The sequence below is a fragment of the Ischnura elegans genome, chromosome 5, assembly GCF_921293095.1.
Source record: "Ischnura elegans chromosome 5, ioIscEleg1.1, whole genome shotgun sequence".
Classification (NCBI taxonomy): domain Eukaryota; kingdom Metazoa; phylum Arthropoda; class Insecta; order Odonata; family Coenagrionidae; genus Ischnura; species Ischnura elegans.
The window spans coordinates 34,507,108-34,532,093 of NC_060250.1; the positions used below are offsets into that span (position 1 = coordinate 34,507,108).

At 37.6% G+C, this 24,986-nt stretch overlaps 2 protein-coding genes across 5 annotated transcripts in view; one reads left to right on the top strand and one right to left on the bottom strand.

The window, feature by feature from the left end:
* The window catches only part of LOC124158697 (7SK snRNA methylphosphate capping enzyme bin3-like), a 58,986-nt gene that overhangs the window by 18,806 nt on the left and 15,194 nt on the right, over nucleotides 1–24,986 (top strand). For 2 of the 4 annotated variants that reach the window (XM_046533932.1, XM_046533931.1), the window contains exons 3-4: nucleotides 20,754–21,107; nucleotides 21,199–21,945. In XM_046533932.1, coding sequence (XP_046389888.1) covers nucleotides 20,754–21,107; nucleotides 21,199–21,945 — 1,101 coding nt within the window. Of the gene's footprint in view, nucleotides 1–20,124; nucleotides 20,279–20,428; nucleotides 20,557–20,753; nucleotides 21,108–21,198; nucleotides 21,946–24,986 lie in introns of those variants that run through there. The other 2 variants (XM_046533933.1, XM_046533934.1) reach the window with 2 other exon arrangements.
* Nucleotides 1,362–19,869, bottom strand: LOC124158696. The gene is made up of 11 exons (XM_046533930.1): nucleotides 19,552–19,869; nucleotides 19,333–19,458; nucleotides 19,174–19,256; nucleotides 18,858–19,000; nucleotides 18,611–18,747; nucleotides 18,180–18,516; nucleotides 9,690–9,886; nucleotides 7,690–7,800; nucleotides 7,300–7,495; nucleotides 6,185–6,328; nucleotides 1,362–3,190 (listed from the first exon to the last, which is right to left on the bottom strand). The coding sequence occupies exons 1-11, from the start codon at nucleotides 19,678–19,680 to the stop codon at nucleotides 2,139–2,141; spliced, it is 2,655 nt and encodes an 884-aa protein (XP_046389886.1). The 5' UTR covers nucleotides 19,681–19,869; the 3' UTR covers nucleotides 1,362–2,138.

Below are 24,986 nucleotides of genomic sequence, written 5' to 3' on the forward strand. Positions count from 1 at the left end.
GGCCCGCGGCCCCCCTTTATTAGTCCCTGTGGTACCGCAGTTTAAAACTGTTTACTTTCAATCATTTGCATTTCCGTAAATCGTTTGTAGTGCTCTTACGAGGACGCATCTCGCCTTATTGACCGGTCGTTTTTCGTCTTAGGGACGAATTACTCGTATAAAACTTACGCCATCATTAGGGGCGGCCTGGCCAGGTCGGCAATCGCCGAAGGCCCCGAGCTTAGGGGACCCCCAAAACGCTCGCGTCTATCGTGAAACGTCTCTGAAAGGTTTAATAAAAAAGTCTCAGATCACTCGAACAAAAGTTTTTTACAACTACTAATTCTCTTTTATCAATTTTTCAAATTCTACGTTTTCATTTGTTGGTTTATTGACCACATACTCATTGTAAAAAAATCGTATAAAATAAATTAAATAAAGGAGACAAAAGATAAAAGAACCTGGTGCTTTTTTGAAAAGGTTATTCGAAAAGGTCTTGGATATCTTATAGATTTCCGTGCAGTTTAAATAAACAAATTCAATAAATAGATAATAGAACCATAATATATTATTAAAAATTTTGAAGCTATGAAATTATCACTATTTCATAGCATTTTTTCTTAAAAATTTGCTTTTTTTTTTTTTTTTTAAACTTTTATTGAACTGATATTTCAGTGTAAAGCTGAGGATACGAAGTTCATACATTCGGTTTTCCCTAGTGTTATTTTTTTTTCTTTCCGCCACAAGGATAAAGTACTTGTATTATGCTTTGTATGTTCACCAGCCAGTCACTTGCTGTTGTTAATTTTTTTTTCTAACTACAGGCAAATCTGTTATCATTTATTAAGCTTTTATAAAGACACAGTGAATTTTACCGGTAGGCTTTAAATTCATGTCAGCAGCATAGCATGTGTAAAGGCCTGTTTGCACGATACATTAACACGTACGAGTTAATGTACGTTTGCGTGAATGATTTTTGTGGACCAGGACGGAACATGTACGAATGCATGAACCAAATTAGAACAGTTCTATTTTCTGTGCATGCATTCGCACAAGTTGAGTGGTTACACGGTGCATTTTGGCGTTCATTCTCACTGTCATACATTAACCCGTACGTGTTAATGCACCGTGTAAACAGGCCTTTATACGTTGTTCAACTGCCTTTGGTACTCCAACAGAAGCGACTTATGTTGTCCGAGGATATTTGATGGCATTCCTTACCTATTCTTCCCTAAATCTTACCCTTGCTTTACGTAAACTCCTTAGCTTATGATAAGCTGCTTATAAATTTTTTCCGTAAGAAATCCATAAAAAATGGATAACTCTCTGACTTTGTGCTACCTGGGCTCTTGATTGCAAATACAAAAAAAATAGTTCATGAAAACTTTTAATAGATTTTTTTAATAAATATGGTAACATTTTCACAGATACATTTCCATGTTTAAGACTTATAATAACAAGAGTAAATTAAAATAACATTGGTCGAAAGTTAAAAACATAACTCAAGGGTTAAGTTACATTTTGAGGATTCATTAATCCATCAAGCACATGGGCCACAAACACAGTTTTTCACGCATTATGCAGGCAGCCTGAAACATATACTTCCACATTTCATAAAAGTCTGAGTACACACTGCTGATAAAAGCAATAATAAGCTATTATTTCTCATTATATATAGTCTTACATAGATTCAGGCAACAATTAAGCCCTCATTTAATATAACGTATCCTGAGTATTGAATTTACCTATTTTAAGTACCCAAACATTGCAAAAAGATATTAATTAATTAGGCATAAAGCACTGATAAAAATAGAGAGTACATTTTGTAGCTCAAGCACAGAAGCACATTTTGTAGCTTAGGAGAAGTAAAGACCTTTGAACAATATTATTTTTAAAGACCAAAAACTTAAAATGAATTAATGACAAAAATCCACTCAAGTACCACACATATAACTTAATCTTACCACATTTATTGTAAAAACAAAAAAAGACAACACAGAATCTCTTCAGAAATATATGTGAACACAAAAGTAAAACAGAAATATAACTCAGGTCTTCTAATTAATTGCTGATCCTTCTTCACTAATTCCAAAAGGGCAAGTCAAGGCTAAAATCTATCTTTTCTAAATTACCTAAATGTCCATCTGCCTACGAAAAAATCACTCCTCAACCTCAAAATCAGCTGAAAGTTGAGAGGTAGGCAGTTCTGGATTGCACTGCTCAGGATCGAATAGATCAGCTGAGTGTCTACCAGATGAATCAATCTCTTTCGGAGATTGTTTAGGATTTGATTCTTCCTCCTCTGACTTTGGATTAGAGTCACTATCAGATTCTTGCTCAGTGCTGGAGGTCTCATCTCCCTCCTTCCCATCACTTCCTCCAGACTCACTATCGTCGCCCTCCACATCTGCAGAATCCTCGACATCTGATGTATGCGATCCGTTATCGCTTTCACATTCATTGCTATTCTCAGCAGCAACGTGCGGTGCACTCGTGAGATTGCCCGTTGATGAGGGAACATAAAAGTCTTCATCCCTAATTGCCTCTGAGTTACTTTTTGTCATTTGGTCTTCTCCATCAGCTTGTTCCTCAGTTTTGGCATCGTCATCTACAATGTTGATGGCAGCAATGTCCTTAAGTTGAATCTTCTTCTTCTGTTTGTCCTCATTCAGATTATTTCGAGATAATAATTCTTCATATAGTGCCACAGCTTCCTCAGCCTTGTCACTAGCCTTTGTTTGTTTCTGTTTTGATTTTGTTTCACCTTTGCCAGACTTTTCTTGGGGAGTTTTGTCTTTCTTTTTCTCATCTTTTTTTGCCTTATTATCTCCGCTTTTGTTGATTTCTTTGGATACAGCTTCATCGTTTTTCTTACTTTTTTTCATTTCCTTCTTCTGATTAGTTTTTTTAACGGTGACTTGACTTCTGTTACTATCCTTTTTGTTTTCTTCGTTATCTTCTGTACACATTTCCTTGTTTATTGCTTCATTCTCGCCTTTTTTTGGCTTCTTTTTCTTTTTAACTTCTGTAGTCAGAGATACAGTATTCTTCAGATTTTTTTCAACCCCGTCAACTTCATCAACACCCTTGCTGTCTTTTGATGATTTCTGGTGTTTATTCTTTGAATTGCATTGCTTCCCTTTGTCTTTACATGGGAGAGACAATTTTCCTTTCTTCATCTCTTTCCCTGGATTTTGAACTGATGAGTTCCCTGAAAGAGGTAGTATGTTTACATCAGCACACTAAAACTCATTTTGTGAGTCTACTCTGATAAATCACATAGATGATCTTCACTCACTGATGATGAGTATCTCTCATCAAGTCTAGAGCAGTATAAGCTTTCATAGCCTATTTTTAGAGCACAGTTACATAAATGAAAAGAAATATAACTCCAAGGAATACGGTATTTAAAATTAGGTACATATATTGAAGAATGAATAGCATATTCTATATTCACACTAATCAAACTAACAGTTGGCATTTAATGAGGGAAAGAACTATGAATGTACATTTGTCTGAAGCTAGAAGTATATACAGGGAAGAATTGGCTCCCTGATTTGAGAATTGAGACCAATTTTGTATCTACTCATCCAGTACTATTAGGGATACTAGATGAGCGGATTGATTTGGTGGGCGATTGTTGAGCATTTGTGCAGAGGAGGTATCGATTTTTCGTACGCTTAGACAAGAATATTTCTTTAGTCATGAGTCCGCAGGGAGTCCATTCTGCCCCACCCCGTGCTATACTCAAGCGGTGATTCAACGTGAAGGCTTCTTTTGGATAGGTGAGGATACAGCTCACCTTGGACTATGCCAAAGGCATGTGAATTTCAGACATTCCGGTTAGGGGGGCCAGTTCCTATCCCTGGAACACCTCGCACTTAGAGGATTTTGTCAGGGGGCATCCAAAAGGCTTCACCTGGGATTTGAATCTGTAGCCCCCTTGATAAGCAGCCAAGCACTCCACCCATTAGGTTACTAAACTCCCCTACATATAAAATATGTTGCATAATTCAAAAGCTGCCTGCAGTACCATTGGCGACTTTCCAATTAGGAGAAAAAATTAACAGTGAACACTGCTGTAGATACTGTCCTAAAAGTGACATGCCCTTGACCATCATATCCATTTTCAAATGCCAATTAAAAACAGTTGAATATATTTTATATATAAGTCTAATTCAGTTCCAGGGAAAATATCATTAACACGTTGCGTACCGGGGTATTTAAATTCCTAGGATTCTAGGTGGAGGTGTTGAGATTGGAAATATGTGCCCATTAGGGCATAATGCCTTTGGTTTAAACATGGTTAAAAAGCTAATGTTTAGAATATAACTTTACCACATCAAACGTTATGATGCATCAATTCATTATGAATAACGAACAACAACTGACAACGTACTAATGTATACGTATTGTACGCTTTAAAATTGTTTAGGTTGACGTGCCTAAATGACGAAAATCTTCGTCATCCATCAGGAACGTTCGGGAAAAAAATGACGAGAATTCTCGCCATCCGTACGCAACGTGTTAAAAACAAAATTTCATACAACTCACTTTGTATCAGGATGATAAACTGAAAATTTTCAAGCAAGAGTTAATTTTCAATGAAGTGAAAATTATGTTGAAGAGCATAACATTACAAAATATCATCCACCATCACAATTAATTCATGTAAAGTCAATATGGGTTCCATCTTGGTTCAGCCACTCAACATCCACCATCACGAAATGCCCACAAATCAATATTGCATTGATGTGAATTCTACCTTTTTTTAACAATTACTTGAAGGTAAACATCACTCATCTTATTGCTTAATTTCAACTATGCATTCTTATTACTTAACTAGCAGGCCATCCAGCATTGCTCGGGAAGGATAGTACCCAGACAAGTGGGAAAAAAATTGAGCTGACGACGCTGAACAGTAAACAATGGAAAAAAAATGATTTCTGTATTGCGAGCACAGGATCAGCGTACACCCCACTCTGAAACATTGACAGTTATGTGTGTGTACATGCAGAGACCTAAAACGTTGTGTGAACGCATACTCCAACAAAAAAGGTTTGCAGAGAGAGGAGTTAAGCGTAGAATCCTTTGAATTACGTTTTCCCTTAGAGCGTGTCAAGAGGTGTGCCTACCCGGCAGGATGTCAAACCATAGAAGTTGTATGACGTGACATAAAAAATGGTAATATGAAAGCAACCCAAAAGATGCATCAGACTCAACCAGAGTAGCACAATGGGGTTTGGGAGCGTGAGATGCTCTTATGTACCACCTTTTTCCGCCATCCGTGCTGCTGTATGGAAACATGGCACACACACAAACAGATTTCCTATTTTATATATACATACATATGTATATGAATTTCACCTATCGTTTAGCAAATTCCTCATCTAAAGACATTACTTAAATTTTCCTTTCTTCTGACAAGTACTCATTGGGAAAGAAGGACTGTATGGCATTATTGATGGTTCTCATCTTGAAAGAAATTTTGGCCATTTTCTTTTGCAAAAAAGTGAATGGAAGAGGGGACCCTAAAAACTCCCCTTGGCCAGGGGTTTCCAGATTTTTTTAAGGGCTTAGCCATGAAATGTGGCTGAGGAAGTTCTGGGACTACCACAGGATCATCCACCTTCCTGGGCATCCAGGGGTAACCCCATTTCGATAGGGGAAAATTGACCAGAAATTTTTTTTAATTTAACCTTTTCAGAAATTGAGCCTAATGTCAGATGGCATTTTTGTATAATATGGGAAGGTATTGCTATAGTCTAGAAAATGATTATACCCAGTTCGGAAATAGACTTGAAGTACAGCCTTCAAAATTTTTCTGGTTCAGAGGGGGGAGGGGAGGGAGAGGGGGGAAAAAGGAGCAAACATTTTCGGACATTCGGACCCCTCCAGGACGTCACTAACTGTGCCCATTGGGATCACTAGCCTTATCCCAATCTCAGACCAATCCAAAGTTGATACTCCATTGAATTTATGACAGGATAGAAAAAATGATATGTTCAATTAGTAACTGGGATCGATCCTGTGGAGGATGAGTGGGATGCGTCCCCCCAATGTTTAATATGTAGGGTAAGTACCCCAGAGAATTAAATGAGATTATTATGAAGGTATTCCATACCCTCCGGAACTCCTGGAAGCCTGTCACCCACAAAGTTTTAGAGTAGTCGATTCCAACACAACTATTTAAAGAAAAACTTACTCTTCTCTGACTTTTCTTCATTATCTGATCCAGAATCGCTCATTAATTCATCGAGGACTTCATTAACTTCCTTCACAACCTCAAGTGATTCCATGATATCCTTCATTGGGTCTTCTTCTGAGACGGCTTTCGGTTTCTTGGGAACTTTACCAGGTGAAATAAGACCAAAACAACATTAACACACCATGAAGATAGATGAGATCAAGCAGACAATAATTAAATGACATTCATGGTGAGGCTCTTCAAAGGAAAAAAAAATTCATCTACTTTGTGCTCCAATTGAGGTGCATGGGAGTTTTAATAAAGTCCTTCATCTCACACAATATGTTCCACAAAAATAGTTTTCTACAAATGAGATTACTTAGTTATCACTGAAAATAAATTGACATCATTTCATTGTTTTTTCCAGAGGATGTTGGAAGCAAATGAAATAACTAATATGAGAAATTTAATGTACTTGATTATAAATTCAACCTCTAATTTGTAAATAATAAATTTATCTGCAGTATTAGGAATTCATAAATAATGTTTCATATAGAAATTACAAATTATTTTTATAAATAATAATTTCAGTACAACTTCACTCACGTTGATTATGATTAGGATTATTAATTTATTTTTAAAGCACACAGGAGGCAGCACAAAAATGAGGATGCAGCATTCTTCCAATATGAAATATTTTTTGCTGACCCATGGTATTGGTACACTGATTATTATACCAGAGCGCTATCAAATTATGTACCGACCAAAAGAAAACAACATACTGGCCACCATCAGACCCTTAATGTTTTGGTTATTTATATTGAAAAAAAGCTTTAATAAAAGGATTAAGCAGAAATAAAGAGGATTATGAATTTAGTGAATCTAGGTGCTTACATTTGAACTCAATTTAATCCATGAATTATCTCTAGGATTATAAATATAAACAGCTAAATTAAATACTAATAAGATAATTTAAATAATTTTAATTATAAAATAAATTAGATAATTTTAAAACGAAATTTAAAAGAGATTACATGAGTATGGAAGAGAAAAGGAAGGCAGAAACAATTGTTAAATTTGTACCTACATACATAAAATGAAGGATGTCAATGCCAGTTAAATAGTTTATGTACCTCTTTTGATGGATTTCTGATTAACTTCATCATCTTCTGAATCAGAGGGATACCTCTTTTTGCCAATAGGGCCCTTGTATCGTGCCGGAAAGCTATATTTTTTTAACCTTTCATCAACCGGTAGCTTCAAAGCATCTTCAGCTTGGCTTTTTGCCACTTCTAATCTCCTTCTGTAGTCAAGACCACGAGCTGTTTTCTGATTCATTTTTAGCAAGAAAATAAATTGCTTATCAACCAAATGATATAAAAAATGCATAAGAAAAGCTACAATTACCATTGATTTGAGTAAAATGTATAGCATATTCAAGAATCAAACTGGTAATGAGGCACTAATTGGTTTCTAAAATTACATGGCTATGTACATAGACTATGTTGGAATTAAATGCTTACATTAAATACATCCTTGTGGCATTCTGGTTGAGAAAACTTTGTCATTGCTCCAGGGGTTAGCCATGCTCTTGTAACTGGCTTTTCATCAAAGAATGTCACATTGTAATGCGTCTGTAGGTATAGAAACATATCAAATAATTGATGCTGAAATATTAGAGACCAAGATAGCAAATAACTAGAGGTTACTTTTTTGAGACTGAATAAATGCCAATGTTTCGCTAGATACCTACGCAAAACATATTATACTTGAAATAGAAAAAAACATGGCATTTGCCATGATAGTATTAATGGGGCTTAAGTCAAAGTTGACAAGGGTCATTTATGGGTTTACAGCTATGTTAATTTATCTTTGGGAATATAATCCGATTTCATTCTCAGACTTTCTAGTCCAGAGGCACCACCTCATATACAAGGATTTTCACGCTCCTTATCTCCTTCCACTCATGATTAGTTCATAATATCATTCTTTTGTGTTTTAGTCAGTTATCTTTTTTTTTTTAAGCTGTCCGATTTCTGAGCTATCTCCACCGCTACCTTGATGATGCAAGGAAATTATCTTTTTCTTGTTCAAAGACTTGTCACCTCCGATTTTGTGGAAATAACTTAGTGAGGCAGTCCTTCCCAATTTGCTATTGCTGGTGAAAGGCACTTTCTCCGCCTTGTGTTGGTACTTTTACATGCTCTATATTTCTGCTTTAAGAATATGCCACTGGAGCGCACAGAATATGTAGATACCTTCTCTTGTGCCTTTAAGAAAGTAATTTTTGAGACCTGTAACATTCATTGGACTTCTTCTTCAAGAGCTCAAATCTATTGGTGCTAGGTTTATTTAAATTATGTACTAAGCATTTTTTTTTTATAGTTTTCTATCGCATAGAGGATTACTTTGGTTTCTTACTCATAGTCATCTTCGGTATTCCTTTTGAGATCCACCTTAAAATCCACTTTCCTTGCTATATTCAGAATGGAGACCTGATATTAGCCTAATGTTGACAGTATGGGTGCTCCTCTGAATGAGACAAAAATGTATCTGACAGGGCATACACCTGACGGAATGGAAATAGGGCAGTTAACTTTTGGATATGATGATAGTGGCACAAGTGACCAGCCCTTATGAAATGAATAACTTATCACAATATTTGAAGGGAAAGCTGCAAATCAGCTGCTAGAGAGCTGAAAAGGAGAGGAAATTAATTTTAGCTGCCCTTTGCAAGTGATCCCCCTGGGATGTTTGTTAGGCATTTTGTGATAATGAACTGGAAATTGGAAGATATTACTTCGCTCATGAATTGTTAAAAATGAAAACACTGCACAATTTCAAATGCAAAGAGACACAGCTAAAGTTGCACGGTTGAGTACCTATCTCCAAATTTATGTGGTGTGTATCGCAACATAAGTACAATAAGTAGAATGTCTATTCCCTTCAGAAGTGGTGGCCATGTTCAGGTATCAGATTGTAGGGCCCATGCTGGCTATCTTCTTTCTTGGTGACTAGTCTTCTCAGGAATGCTAGATTTTTGTTTCTATCCACTTCTTTAGTGATCAAGATGACATTTTCTGATTGTTTAAGTGCTAAAAACTGTGAGAAGTTACTTCTGTATAACTGATTCAAAAATATGCCATACACCCTACCTATGAAGGCTGGAATAAAGGACTCCTAGTGCAAGTTATTCAGAAAATCTTTTACATATATCCTCATTCTGGCAATGTCCTAAATTTTTGTTGTAAATTGACTGTCCACACACAATTTTGAAATGTTACGCCAAAACAGAAATATCTAGAGCTATTCTAAATTTTGCTATTTCAATTAGAATCAATGCCAGGAATTTTTTTTGTGAAGGAAAAATTAGCAGTGCATTAATATTTGGTTATCATGTTGCATTTAACTGAGAGATACAGCAACCAGATACAGAAGCATATGATAGATAAACTTGAATTTCAATCAACCCAATTTACGCCTTCTCAATTCTTTGTAATGTCGAACAAGCAAGACGACTAACCGGTATATCACTATTTTCTGTGATCCAGTAGTACTGTTCAACATCAGGGTCATCATCTACCATAGCAGGCCACCATGGATACCCAGCAAGATGTCCCCACACCAGAGATCCAGCAGTATATAGATTATGAATCAAGTCCTCCTCTTCCACCGGAGTAGGCCCCTTTTCAGGGGCTGAGCAGCTTCCATACTTCTTATCTATTTTGGAATGATAATAAGGGGCATATTCAGGAGTGAACACTCATCATGGAAGCAGGCTGCAACATAGCATATTCTTAGCCTCTCTAATAGGAAAAAGTTGATCCAGTACACCAGGGGCGCAGCTAGGAATTAAGACTGGGGGGGTTTTGGTGCAACTAATACCGGGGTGTGTGGGGATATGGATTACCCACCAGGATAAGTGGTAGGTGCGAGATTAATAAATTATAGAATTTGAAGATAAAATGTTCTAAATGGTGAGTTTTACGGCTTTCTGAGGGATATTTTATTAATCCTTACACTATTCTATTAGTAGTATCAATCCAATTAAGTAAAATGGATTAAACTTAAAAATTTCTCTGAGCTCTGGGGGGGGGGGTTTATCCCCCAAAACCCTCCCCTCGCCGCACCACACCACTATCACGTGGAGCTTTTGAATTGTTTGGCAACACCCCATTGGCACTAGTACTACTACCTAAACTCCCATCATTAAATGATGAGTGCCAAGGCATGTAGTGGCTCTCAGAAATGACAGAGCTGCTTAGGTGCAGTCATATTCAACAGCAGTTGTGGTAGTGGTGTGAGCACTCACTCCCCTAGAATGCACCTAATGAACGATTTCTGGTAGATGACCGTTATGTCAATTCCTTATCCATGGCATAAATCATTCGAACATACTGTAGAATAGATCAAGGAACTCCTATAACCTGAAAAAGTTGACTTCAAGCACTTAGTGTTGAATGAATATAAGATAACACTGCACCGACGTGAGATAAGAGCAATGGCCTTATGTGCCAGAGTCCTAGGACTCATTTCCTTTTATAAGACTACGACTTTCCCATTAGGTATGTTACCCATGCAACTCAAAATAAGTGCCTATTACCAGTGCCTTATGATGACCAAGACTTCCACCATAGTGAAAGAAAAAAATTCCCACATCAAGCATTTCCTGCAGGAATAGAGAAAAATTCTGACATAAGTTGCAGGTTGCTTACTGCCTTAATAACATGAATGTGGGGAAATAATTACCTTTAGTATTATCGAAAATGGGCATATAATTGGTACATTAGAGTTGAATTAATTATTACTGATGTTTCTTAATCTAGCAATGTGCCACTCTTGCACCATAAACAGGTAAATGGCAATTTCATTGCTGTCAAAACTTGAAACCCTTCAGGTGAAAATTCTGATGGAAGACATGCAGAAAACAAATTGCAATAGTTATTTGATTTAGTATGCCAAAATTTGTCACGCTTTGAAATAGGGTAGTTTCCTTCATCAAAGAAAACAAAATGCATTGATTGCAATTCTTTACCCACCATTAGTGTATTCATAATATACGAATTATTTGGTTGTAGAAATCCCAGTTTAGACGAATGGCAACGGTCAATGATAACCTCATTTGAAAAAGGCCAGATTGGTGCCAATGCGATTCCACTCCACGTGACATCACCGGGACCTAGTTTCTGTACGAGTAGATAGGAGTTCTACATTGTCTGAGTTTACTAATGCATGCATGAGGCACAGAGCTCAAGGAAACATCTCTTTGTTATCACACATTAAAAATACCTAAGTTCGGAAAGTTTCCTTCATTTGATAGGGGAATAATAATCCTTATTTAAGCCAAGCGCTACCTGCTAGCAGTATACTCAGCCGCTGAGGTATAAATTGTCGGCATTCAGGCCAGACCTGAGACCCAGCTCAGAGTCCTAAGACTCCTCAGCCATTGTTAGCCCGTCCCTCCCTTTCATTTATGATCATCCTCACTGCAGGAATCCGTTGCTAATAGGTTATATTGTCAGTAGTTTTTTCAATGATATATATTGTGGCATACTACAATTTTTTTATACTTCAAAATGAATTCTTCGTTTTCTTCTGTGCGTAAGCAATTTTTAAATGAACTTTTAGCATTTAAATAACGCACCTCCAGACATATTGCCTCGTATTTCTAACTTTGTTGTTATTAATGCTAGAAACCCATTTACATGCTTAAAAAATGTAAGTAATTCTTTCAGAAGAGTAAATTATAGAAAATCAAATACAATGTTTGGTGAAAAAACACTTGTAACACAATAAGTTGACCGTGGATTCGTGCTATGATAGGGTTAGAGGGTCTAGTCTAGTGGTCGGGCACCCCGTCGAGCTGGGTCCCTAATCGAAATACAAACTAATTCCACCCCAAAAAAGAGCTCCGTGTGGAGAGGTTTAAAATATTCTTATGCTGCTGAAAGCACGGAAAACGTTTTCCAATAGTAGGCGCCTGCGGGAAAGGGTTTATACCACAAGTGCCATTTGAGAAAATATATTTTTTAAATTTAGATGTAGAATATTTTGATTTCACAGGAAATATTTAGAATTTAATCAATTTCAATGACATAAAACGCTATGTTTGATTAAATTACGTCCTTGTCTTACACTGAACTTACAACGCAAGGAGAAAAGCAAGACCGACTGCAATACTTGCAAATGACAGGGAGATACTATAGGGTTGATATTCTGAAATAAGAACTCAATTTTTGTTAACTCAGATGTGGATAACAACATTGGAGATGGACGAAAAATGAGAAAATAATTAGCATGGGGCTTAGCCCAGAACAAGGCAATAATATGCTTTAAGTGAGATACGTTGCGTAAGTAATAGATTTTGATACTTTAAAGCTTTTTTGTAGCAACAAAGCAGACAAGGTAATTTTCCCGTATTGGTAATATGAAGAGTTAAAAGACAGGGTTATGATGACAGATGAAGCCACTGCAGACCCACTGTGGCTGCTGCTAACCGGTCACCATTCTCAGATTCTATCTGCTTACAATACAGCAATTTATAAGCATATCCAGTCATCATACCAATCCTCTACTGATATTTTGTTTCACCTACAACTCTCCTCACTCATTACCCTGTCTTACCAACATTCCATTTGCCCTTTGATCTAATTTCAGTGAACATCTTTGACTTTCCATTCTAAAATAATCATGAGAATTCTGCCAAATCTTTTGGCTAGTAATTGACATCAAGACAAAAAAAGAACACTTCAGGAGAGGCCAATACTTCAATCTAAAAATTTACTTTAGGGTGAGGTTGGGTGGTTTGCGAGTTGAATGTGCTGGAAATTTTGTCTAATTGGATTAACTAAAAAACCATGCACTGCATTAAATCAGCTACATTTTTCTTGCTACAACTCTGTATAGTTTTGAGGTGTCTCAGGCAAATAAACTCATCATTTACCCTGAAAGTGTGAATTTCACACACACCAGTGGCATGACTTGGGGTGAGCTCTATCCTAACATCTAAAATCTGAATATTGAAGCGTGATAGAGTGGATTTTTTCCGTATTGATATAAATACTTGCAATTTTCCAATTCCCATAGTTGGATTGACTTAAAATTGCTCACTAGCTAGCTTCAGATGATAATGCAATATTCAGATACTTGAAACATTACCCATTGTGCTCTAAATGGTTTGAATACCCTGGGTGAATGATGAACATACTGTATTTATCTGAATATAGTCCCCTTTTTTTCCAAAAATGCCCATGGTGAAAGTAAAGGGGGAACTATATTCAAATGCATTTTAAAATTTTTTCTCGAAACTGAAGCCTCAAAATTAGGGGGGGATTCTCAGAGAAATACGGTAATTGCTCCTATGTATGTAGTTAAATGCCATAATGCCTTTCATAATAGAAATTGATTAAACCTGATTTTTAAGTAATGCAGGTGTAAGTGCATAGGGAAACCTTCATTGCTTGGCGATTATAAAGACAAAAGACACAGCAGTCATTATCCTGAGTGACCCGGTGGCATCACACATTATGAAACATGCTAGGTTGTTTCCAATCATAATAATGAAACACAATACAAATATCAGTCTCCACATTTTGTCATCACGTTGTAACCTAGTTCACCTTGTTCAAAAGGTTAGGAGGAACCCAATACCTATTCTGCACTAGGAGTTAGATCATTAACTTCTACAACATGAAGCTTGATAATTTCTTACGCTCTCAGATATATTGAAAGCTTAAATATTTTGTGTTTAATCTCAGGCTTATATCGTCTCTATTCAAAATCAACAGATTTCACCAATTGAAATTTGACCAAATCTAAAAAAAAATTTTCGCTTGAGTAACATAGGCCAACTAGTTCATATAACTGATAAAAAACAGTAGCATATAATGTTACTGTAATTTCTGTACTGGAATAAAATTGGCTAATAGTTTCTCTAAGAATTTTCTAAGGGAAAGCCACAAAGATCATATTCTCTACTAGTTGAAGACAATAAACTATGCCAATTAATATTGTTTCTACTGACAGAGAATAGGTTTATGAGGAGTAATTAGCAAATTACATTTTCCAGTCCCTCCTGAATTCTCAAAATGAGCTAACAGTGCCCCCATTAATAAACCCTGAATATAAACCTAGAGCTATGCCCTTTCCATTGCAAAATCATTCAACACTAATCAATAAGCATGTACAGTCAAGTTTAAAGTGCATTTTCCAAGATATCATGTGCAGGAATACTAAAATAAATTGCAAGCAGAAAAGAAGTACAAAGGGTCAAGGGGAAGTTGACAATGTACACACGTAGAGAAGAGCAGAAAACTCAACGAAACTACACTAATAATTACAAGAAAACATACTTAAACTTATATTTTTCTCCCTTTACAACTGAGGCATAATTAACATGGTTTTAGAGTATAATAAAAAATATGCATAAAATGAATCAGCCATCACAGTTTACTATTATATCAAACTAGATGAAGCATACAGTTTTCTCTTGGTATACAAAAAGTAAATGAAAAGATAAACCATTATCCTGGTCAATGACAACAATGGATTTTTATGCCAAATACACAAACATAAAAGAACAAGGGTAAAAAATGAAAATCAACTCTTGAATATATTATCATACTGTAAAGTAGAAAATAATGCGTAGAAAAACTATAGCATGCAGGAATGACAGGCAGTCATGAAAGAAATTAGTAAAAAAAATAATTGGACAGGTGGGAAGGATATTGAGTTAAGATGCCATAGTAGATAATATCAAGAAGGAACTATGTATAAGAAGACTAAAAAAGTTGCAACACATTCTAAATATGTAATAGTAGGTAATTCTTTTCCTTGCCACACACAATATATAATCAATTCTAATAAGAAATTACATTGCATTGGCCCCCTGTAGCAACCATTTCAAACAGAAATGCTGATACATCAAAAAGATAAAAATAGCCTTTAAATGTCTTTGGATGTTAGAACTGCCACATCAGAGGAATTTATAGTTTCCTCCTAAACTCGAACTCTTTTGAAATCGCAGCATCCAACCATCAACACAAGGAACAAAAAAGGACATACCATTGGATAATAATCTCAATATGATGTTTCTTCCATTATCCACTCCACAGCACATAAGTTTTTTTAAAGGAAGGACAGCAAAAAAAATGACTGCCTTCCTATATGTGCAACATAAAAAAGGTACTGGTTCATAAAACGAACCTTGAGTTAAGTTGTGACATGAGAAATCTGATGGCTTCAAAACGAAAGTGATATTATTTACTTAATACACAAGGATGATATTAGTCATAAAATATTATTTGGCTTAGCTGGGATCTCCCAATTGTTAATACAATGATTTTTTCATGGCGAATTTCATCGTTGGTGTGCATAACTTTGCACCCGTGTGGCGTGACAGCGTACAAACTTACTTGTTCTATGCAATGCTTTTAATTACTTAATAAGTCATTAAATACATGGAGAATATCACACCCTCATTCTAAAATGCACTCTACACCAACATAGAGGCAATTTATCACATTTGATTGTTATTTTCTTTGGCCATGAATGATGAACATCTCTGCCATTCCAGAGGTTATTGGTACGAAGTTCAAAAACTTCCACCGGAAAGATGAGTGGAATACACATGAATTTTTTTATGAGGACAGAAAACTATGATGTTATCAGGATAATTTGCACTTGGTTTGGTGAATGATACCTCAATAATGTATCCCAAAACACATTGTGTAAGAGGAGGTACCATTTATAAAAATTTAGTAAAAAATAACGCATATATCAGAAAAAAATAATAGTGATCATAGTACAAAAAGAGAGATATTAATGATAAAAGAGGAAGGACAACAACTGGACGGTTATCCTAACTCATTTCTCACTAATTAACAGATACATTTAAAGGAATTCAAATGCAAGGCTAAATAGTTTGTGGATGGATTGATGACGGCAATCAACGTGAAGTATAATATAATGGTTAAAATGCAGATGTACGCATGAACTTCCCCCAGGATGACATCAGGACCTGGACAACAACATGTAACAAGCATTTCAGTCTTTTGATCTAGATAAATGAATTTATACACATCAAATTTGGCATATAGCGCAAGTTAACATAAAATGGAAAAACATACACAAACAAATAATTTTACTCCCAGAAAACAATTAAAAGAAAAAAATGTCTAATGTTATGAATGAAATGGTCAAACAAGTCCACCTTAGCAGACATTACCATTTCAATAATTAGAAAATGACTCATACATGAGAATGCCATACCATTCCGTAGAAATTTCACCCATGGAAACTTTTACCTTTGGCTTGATAATGCATTTTAGATGCTAAGGGTAATTAGTTTCTAGATCGTCAATCCATTTGCATAACAATGGTTCCAGGATCTATGATGCGGTCATCAAAATCACTTCATATCAGTTTTCCAGCAACGCCAATAACTACTCAAGGGTAAATGCTACCCCAAGGACACTGACTGGATGTAATAATATAATTTCACCGATTGTATGAGCTGATAACCAATAAGCCAACGAGACAACACATTAAGAAATTGTGAGAGATCAAAAACAGCATCAATAGCAGGTTGTTAAGATAAGCAGCACTGATACAAGTCTAGGCCAACAGCCGTTCCCCATGCTGCCTAGACAATTATGATACAAGGTGATAGTTTTTAGTTTTGCCTAAGCCTGAATGCATTCATGCTATTCAACAGTGACTACCAAATAACAATCTTTCATAGAATTAGTGGCTTCATAACCTCGTCCATGATTCATAAGAATATCTATTATGAATATAAATAGGTTCTTCCCCATTTTGGTTATGTTTAAGCTTGCACTTGGAATATGATAAGAAATAAATTGCCAGGAAGTTAATGGGAAAGTTAATCCCAAGGAAGATGAATGCTATTGCTTTGAGTACAGATGCAAATTAAATTATTTCATTAATAGTAATTGACAGAAGACTCAAGTACATAAATGCCATTTAAAACAAATTACAACTAGGCCCTGACTTTTAATGCAGAGAAAAAATGAGGAGACTTACTTTGATTTTGGGTCATTCAATAATCATTACGAGACCCCAAATAGGAAGACCAAACACACAATAATTACTATAATGGTGAAAAATATGCAGTGATTCTTCTGACAGAAGGAGGACTAAGTGCCAAACTATTTAGTAGTCAGCAGCATACATTTAAGATTATCTTCATGCTATTTAATAACTTTTAATCCAAAGGCATTAGTTTCACAGACGTGCATATGCACATTGAAATCCTGCACCTAAGACCATTAGGCTGAAGGTAAATGGTATGGTATTAAAAATCTGAGCTTTTAACATATGAGCAAATTTACCACTAACAGAGATCAATCACATACGGGAACATTTTCTAAATTGACTGGGAAGAGGCCAAGCAAGTACAAAAGCTTAACCTTGTCATACCTTCCTTGCAGAAACCAGATGTATTGATTTCAAAAAGGCATCCAGCTCCTATTCTGGAATTCTTTAAAGATATATATGTTTATAAAACGATACCTCCACTGCATAAAGGCTCAACAATTGCCCACCAATTCAAATCCGCTCACCTAGATAGCCCTTATAATGCTAGACGAGCGGATTTGATTCAGTGGGCGATTGTTGAGCGTGTATGCAGTGGAGGACTCGAAAACTAATAACTGGCACTGAAAAGTAACCCAGGAGCCATGTGCTCCTATCCTGGCCATTTGCCAGGTCATGATACATAAAAACGACTGCAAAAATAGACAAATTTAACATGAGCAGATAAATCCAACTTAGTGTAGGGTGATCTTGCCAATAATATATCGACTCACACTCTGAACAAAAACAGCTGATTAAATTCATAAATAGCACTTCACAGCCGATATTAAATTATCACAGCTGTCAGCTGCACACCTCTATATACATCTAAAACTTCTAAATAATAACTATCTATAAAACCAAGATATAAAAAGTTTTGTCTCTAACAGTGAATACTTAATTGCTCAAACCGAGTTACCATGGTTCATGAAACATTTCCAATTATCAGGAACTTCAGTGGGATCACGAGTTGAAGGAAGGTACCTCCACTTATTGCAGTTTTGGTTTGTGCACTGAACCCACAATCCCACATTTCTCTTCCTATGAAGCCGAAATAACTTCGATCTAGGAGAAAGAACCGCAGCCTGAATGCTGCTAGTCTGACTACACAAGAGCTGGGAGGACATGGGTGTTTGAAGACTGGCTCCTCGCCCAATGCTCCCAGTACTCAGCTGGGAGTCATCAATTACTCTCCCAGTGGGTGTCCAGGATTCATTCTGCAAACTCTCTCTAGTATCGGGAGTTTTAGGGCAACTCTGAAAGTAGGACCATAAGGAATGCATTTAGTCATTAAAATTAAAAATACCCTCTTACTAAAATACTGGTGAAAATATGTTCATCAAAGAATACTTTTTTCTTTGAATCAGCTTGGTAACGTTTCTGTAGTTCTTTGCAATCTGATGGCTTGGATGAGGTCTTGGGTGTTTGAGAGGTTTTGGAAGGCAGGGGTTTAGACTTCTGGGGTTTAGGCAGGTTGTCAGATTCTCCTGAAGGAGCGATAAAATTATTAGTCCATCATCAAAAACAATAAAAAGTATTAACGCTAATGAGGTTAGCCTTTAGCTTAGAAATTTTAGAAATGACAGGTATTAAGTACCCAATAATGCTGGATCATCAAAATTCAATCTCGTTGGTTTAATTTTCAATTTCAGGCGGGCTATCTTCGAAGAAGGCTTTTTTCTCTTGACAGGTGGAAGTACACTGTTGTCAATTCGTTGATCAGGGGTTTTCACAGCAGACCTGGAGAAATGTAAACTAGAAGTTACAAGCACCTACTACATATTTCAATCGTCTGATTCCGTAATTTCCATAATTCTGAACAATACATTAAGGAGTCTCCAGAAATAACTTGAAAGGCAGTGTAAAGTTTAATTTATTTTGTCAAAGTTAATGCGTGAAATCACTTGACATACCCCGTCGTTTCACTTGAGCCTTCTTCAGCAGATTCTGCAGGGGAAAGAGCAGCATTTGGCTCTGGCACAGCAACATTGTCCTCCTAAAAAGAATAAGACAGGTTTTAAATAAATAACTAGTTCAATTAATCAATGGACCCGTGTGAATAACAATACAACCTCAGTATTTTCAATGACGCGATGGTCTTTTCCCTGCTTTCCTCGGACATTTGTTTCAGTATGACCAAGTACTGAACTGAATAGAACATCGTACTGCGAATCAGACATGGATCTACTGACGCATGCCTAGTTAATAAAAGATTGTAACACTATTTAGAATTAACCCACAGTGCGGCAACATCAACGAAATTGGAACTACCGTGAAGATTTAATAAATACCTTGGATTTAATTCCTTCAGGCGACCCCGAATCTTTAGCATCTCCGTCATCACTTGATTCAAATTTCCTTTTCTTGTCTTCCTTCGGTAGTGGCGAAATGAATTTCCTTGATTTTACACCCTTCGGCATTTTCGAATAAGACCAACTGAATTGATGGGTTGAGATGTAGAGAGATATTTCCCAAAATAATTATTGGTTTATCGAATATAATGGATTAAGTTACCTAAAGAGCAGAAAATCTTCACTTTAGTTTCACTTTTCTTCTAAAATTAATGGTTAAAACAAATTTTCATCGTATACTTTTGCCGCCTCCACCATTCACCATGACACAAGCAGAGACCTCTGTGTGTACGACCTCGAACAACAATAAAGAAATCTCAACTGGCTTTTGAGCTAAATTTACCACATAAAAGCATTTAAGTGATAAAAATGAGCTATTCCCCAGTTAAAAGTGATTTTTATCATAACATTTTATGTGAATAAATCATGGTTCCGTGATTGATTTCAGAGGTACACTCCCACATTCGGGTTTTAGTGAAACCCCTATCTGGCAAAGGCGAAAAAGAAAACGCAGTGAACGGAAACGCATCCATCGTTGATGGTGGTCTTCTTCGTCAAGGGTGTGAATCGTTGCAAATAATTTTGTGGTATTTGTGCTTGTGCTTTTCGATATGTGGTCAGCAGTGTCCTCTCAGGTGTAAGAAACGTGTGTTTGATCACCACAAAGGTAAATTTTCTGTTTTAGAAGGTGGGGGTATTGAATTCATTGTTCCTTTTATTATCGTATTTGGGAGGCTTATTGGGATTCAGATAACCGTTCACGGCACGCATGCGCAGTGTCGCGCTGAAGACAATGTATACAAACTCACGTGGGGAGTAAACGAAGTGGGCAAATATGTCATTTACAAGCACACTGCCCATGACAGCTGGTTTCCGTGATAATTTAACGATTTATGCTATTTCCTTGGCTATTTGTTACCTTTAATTTTATTTGCAGTCTCTGTGGTAAATTAATTTATCGTCATGGTTTTTTTCAGTTACCTTATTTCGCACTACCTGTGAATTAAATTGTAGCCCATGTTGTTTGTATCATTATTGTCATTACCACTGTTTTTTTAGTTGAGCGTTTTTTGTATTGTTTAAAACTGAAGAACTCTATTGTGTTGATTCATGAATTTAATATTTTCTGTTTCTAATTCAAGGGCTTACATGGCATCGACTCAAATCAAGAGGAGAATCGGAATACCTAGTACGGATGATGCGAACAAAAAAAGGGCAAAAGGAGATTCGGAGAAGGATACGGAGAAATCCCGAAGGAAATCGACCAATTCTTACGCTGCTCCAAGTCCTAAAAAGCCAAAACATGAGAACGACGCTCGACACTTCAAATTCACTAGGAAACGGGCCTTCAGTCTGAGTGGAGGGAATGGAAAGTATTTACCTCTGCACAAGCGAAGAAAAAAGGAAGGAATTATTCCACCCACGAAATTTCTTCTGGGTGGAAACATATACGATCCGCTCAATCTCAACAGTTTACAAGATGAAGAAATAAATAGGTAAGCCGCCGTTGTATGGTATTTTTTTGCTATTAGACGATTCGTGTGAGTTAACCTCGCATCTTTTTTATCGGACGCGCTTTTCTTTTAGGGCCGTGAATGCCGTGACCCCACGTTCTTCTCCCCTGCCCACGCCTCGTCACAGAAAGGAGGAAATTCAAGTGCTAATCCCTCCTAACATACACGATCCCCTGAATTTGGCTGCTGGGGAAGACGGTGACGACTTTGAGTTGAAATTGGTCTCCCCTAAGAAGCGGAAGGGCCGAAGACGCAGGAGACACGCCGCCGCGAGTCCGACGGGAGAAAGTAAAGATGATCTGCACACGCCTTCCACTCCTCCGAACCCGAACGAGACGACTCCGCCACCGTCTTCAGCCTGTGCCCCCGCTCAGAGGACCGAAGTCGGTGAAAGCATTCCCGAATGTGCGGAGTCGCAAGAAGTGGAGGTGGACTCGAACAAGGATAGCGATGACAGTCCTAAGGAAAAGGACAAGAGGTCCGGAGGAGGCGGTCGGAAGAGCGGGGGTGGTGGTGGGCCGAGTGTGGAGGAGCGGAAGTCGGGTGGGAGCAGCAGGAAGCTGTCGCAGGACGCCAAGGACAAGATCGTGAGTCCCGTGGTGCCGCAGCCGGGTGCGCGCAAGAGGCCGCCCGCGTTCAACAGGAGTGCGTCCCGCGTGGAGGGCGCCGCAGGTACCGAGGGGGCGGCGGACACGAGGTCGGGCGGGGAAGTGCGGAGGGTGGGAGGCGGGAAGCCTCCCCCGTCGCACGACCAAGGGGGACACGCGAAACGCAACTTCAACAAAAAGAGCATCAACTATCAGTACGGAAATTACAATCGGTAAGACACCTCTTTTTTAATTGCCTTATTGTCTTTGGCAATATAGCACACCTTCGGAATAGTTGTGCTGATTTGTCACATAACCGGCTGCGTTATCCAGATGATAAGCGAATTAGGCTAGGCGAACCGCTAGAGACTCGGAGGCTGAACGCTAGGCTTAGATTTCTTGAACAATTGAGAATAGATGTCTTTAGGAGCAACACGGAGAACATGATCGTAGAGTCTCACTATATTTCCAGGACCGACAGACGTGATAGATTAAGAAAGATATTTTAAAATGGGAAATATGGGAGATATGGGAAATCATTTTTCCGGTGAAAATGGGAAATATGGGAGATATGGGAAATCGTTTTTCAGGTGAACCTTAAAGGACCTAAATAAATACTAGTTGTAATTTTCTTTGAGCATTTGCTTTTAACATGCAGATGGCTGGTGTCCTAATACCCCCTGCCACATGCTTTTTTAGTAGGCTTGCAGGGTAGTTTGTAGATGTAGATAACATGTTTAGAGGAATGTATTATCCATATGTCATCGTCATGGAATCATGATAATGATTGGTGACTCATTAAAATATCATCCAGAAGGCAATTTTTGATGGGGATCAGGTTGGTATGGTGGCTAGATGGTCATCTTTGGATCCCGGTGGTGGTAGCTGCCAGATCTGGGACCACCAGATCCCTTCTTAACCCTTTCACTGCTGTTCAATCACCAAAAACCTTCTCCTCACATGTGTCGAAAAGGTTAAAATGCATTTTGTTTGGCCATGGAACAGGTACTTCCAGGATGGGTGTGGTACACCCTCGTAGTATTGTTAAAATGAGACTTTCAAACATCATACAAGATACACCCTCGTAGGGTTGCAAATCTGGGACCCTTTCCTCGACAAGCTCACCCTTGCTGGTCCGTCTCTTGGACCCCCCGAGTGGGGGGCCTCCCTCCGGAAAAGTCGAAAAGTGACCGCTCAAACTACAATTTGGAAATCAACCTATCAATCTGATCATCAAAAATTGATTGTTTCCATCGCACTCCTGCCATTCAAGCAATCAAGTACGTCTTTGAACCGGGTTTCTATGATGAAACATAACGATTTTATGAACTTTGTTAAAAATGTGGCTGCGGGCCACTGGAAATTGGCCATTTTAGCAAAGTTAACAAAATCGTTATTTCTCATCGCAGAAATACAGTTCAAAGACGTACTTGATTGCCTGATTGGCAGGAGTGCGATGCAAACAATCATTTTTTGATGATCACATTGATTGATAGATTTTCAAAATGCAGTCAGAGCGGTCACTTTTGGGCAGGGAGGCCCTCTGCTCGGAGGGTCAAAGAGAGGGGCCAGTGAGGGTGAGTTCGTTGAGGAAAGGGTCGCGGATTAGGGACCCTTCGAAGTGCTTCGGCAGAAGTGCATGGCAGGGAGGAAGAAAAAGTACATTCACAGCAGCCTGCCATGTGAAAGTACCTGGTATTTCACAGCAGGGGGATTTCATCTCAAATCAGGCGGAGGGGTGTCAGGTGACCATCACCGATTTCTCTGAAATTTATATATGTGAAAGCAGTATCCTTATGATGAATAATGGAGCCTTTATCTCAGCTCAAACCAAACCGTCATAAAGTTACCGTCCTTTGAGCATTGCAGTGTCAGGCCTCAGAGTAAAAAATGAAAAATCACATAAATGGTGATTACTAAGGAACCATGGCCTGTAATGCAGTGGTTATTGTTTCATTTTGAAGAGAATTCATTTATGCACATTATGGCATAACTTGCAAGTCATTTGAAGCAATAATAAACAAATAGGACTTGTTTAAACAATAAAAATTAGTCATTATTTAACAATTTATTACTAAAAAAGGCCACCTTTTATTTTCTTTAAAATTTCTCAGGGGGTAGTTTAAATGTTCTACTTTCAATAAAAAAAAATAAAAAAAGGTAGTATTTTTATACTTTTTGTTTTAAGGCATGTCAAAGTTAGGCATGTTTTCGACTCTTTTACACCAAGATTGCATACCTTCAAGGGGATACAAATGAAGTTTCATTCTACTTAGCATTCATAACAGAGAAAAGTTCATATCTCAATGATTGGTTACATCTATTGAGTGAAAGCAAGTTCAATCTTGTTTACTTCCATGGCATCCAATGTGTGCAAACACCCACTGCTACTGGCTGGAAACTGTGAATGAGTCGCAATTTGCCTCTGGTTGCTTGCTGCCGAGCATGGTGGTAGCGTAGAGTTCCCTTCTAGCAGGTAGTGCTTGGTTTAAATAAGGATTATTAATACCCTATCAAACAAAGGAAATTCTCTGACCAAAGACAATTTTAATAGGTGATTGTTAAGGGATGTTTCCCGGAGCTCTGTGCCTCATGTATACATACATTGGTAATCTCAGATGATATAAAACTCCTATATACTCGTATAGCATCTAGGTCCCTGTGATGATTGCTTCAAATGACTTGCAAGTTATGCCATAATGTGCATAAATGAATTCTCTTCAAAATGAAACAATAACCACTGCATTACAGGCCATGGTTCCTTAGTAATCACCATTTATGTGATTTTTCATTTTTTACTCTGAGGCCTGACACTGCAATGCTCAAAGGACGGTAACTTTATGATGGTTCGGTTCTGAGCTGAGATAAAGGCACCATTATTCATCATAAGGATACTGCTTTCACATATATAAATTTCAGAGAAATCGGTGATGGTCACCTGACATGATTTTGCACTATCTGCCTGATTTGAGATGAAATGGCCCAGCAGTGAAAGGGTTAAGTGCCTTGTGTAGGGCTCTTCAAGTGCGGTATTCTGTCTATTGGATGGGGTATTAAGCCATTAAGTTATGGTTCCCTTGGTGCCTTTTGTTTGGAAGCTAATGCTGACACCAGGCTTCTCTCCACCCTTCCCTCCCTAGACTTCTTTCATGATGCAAATGACCTTAGCTGTCGGTTGCCTCCTCTGAGTATCATACCATACCACAATCTTTGACCCATTGGCAAACTCATATTACATTCTTTGGCACTTCATGCTGGTAAAACCTCACGTCGA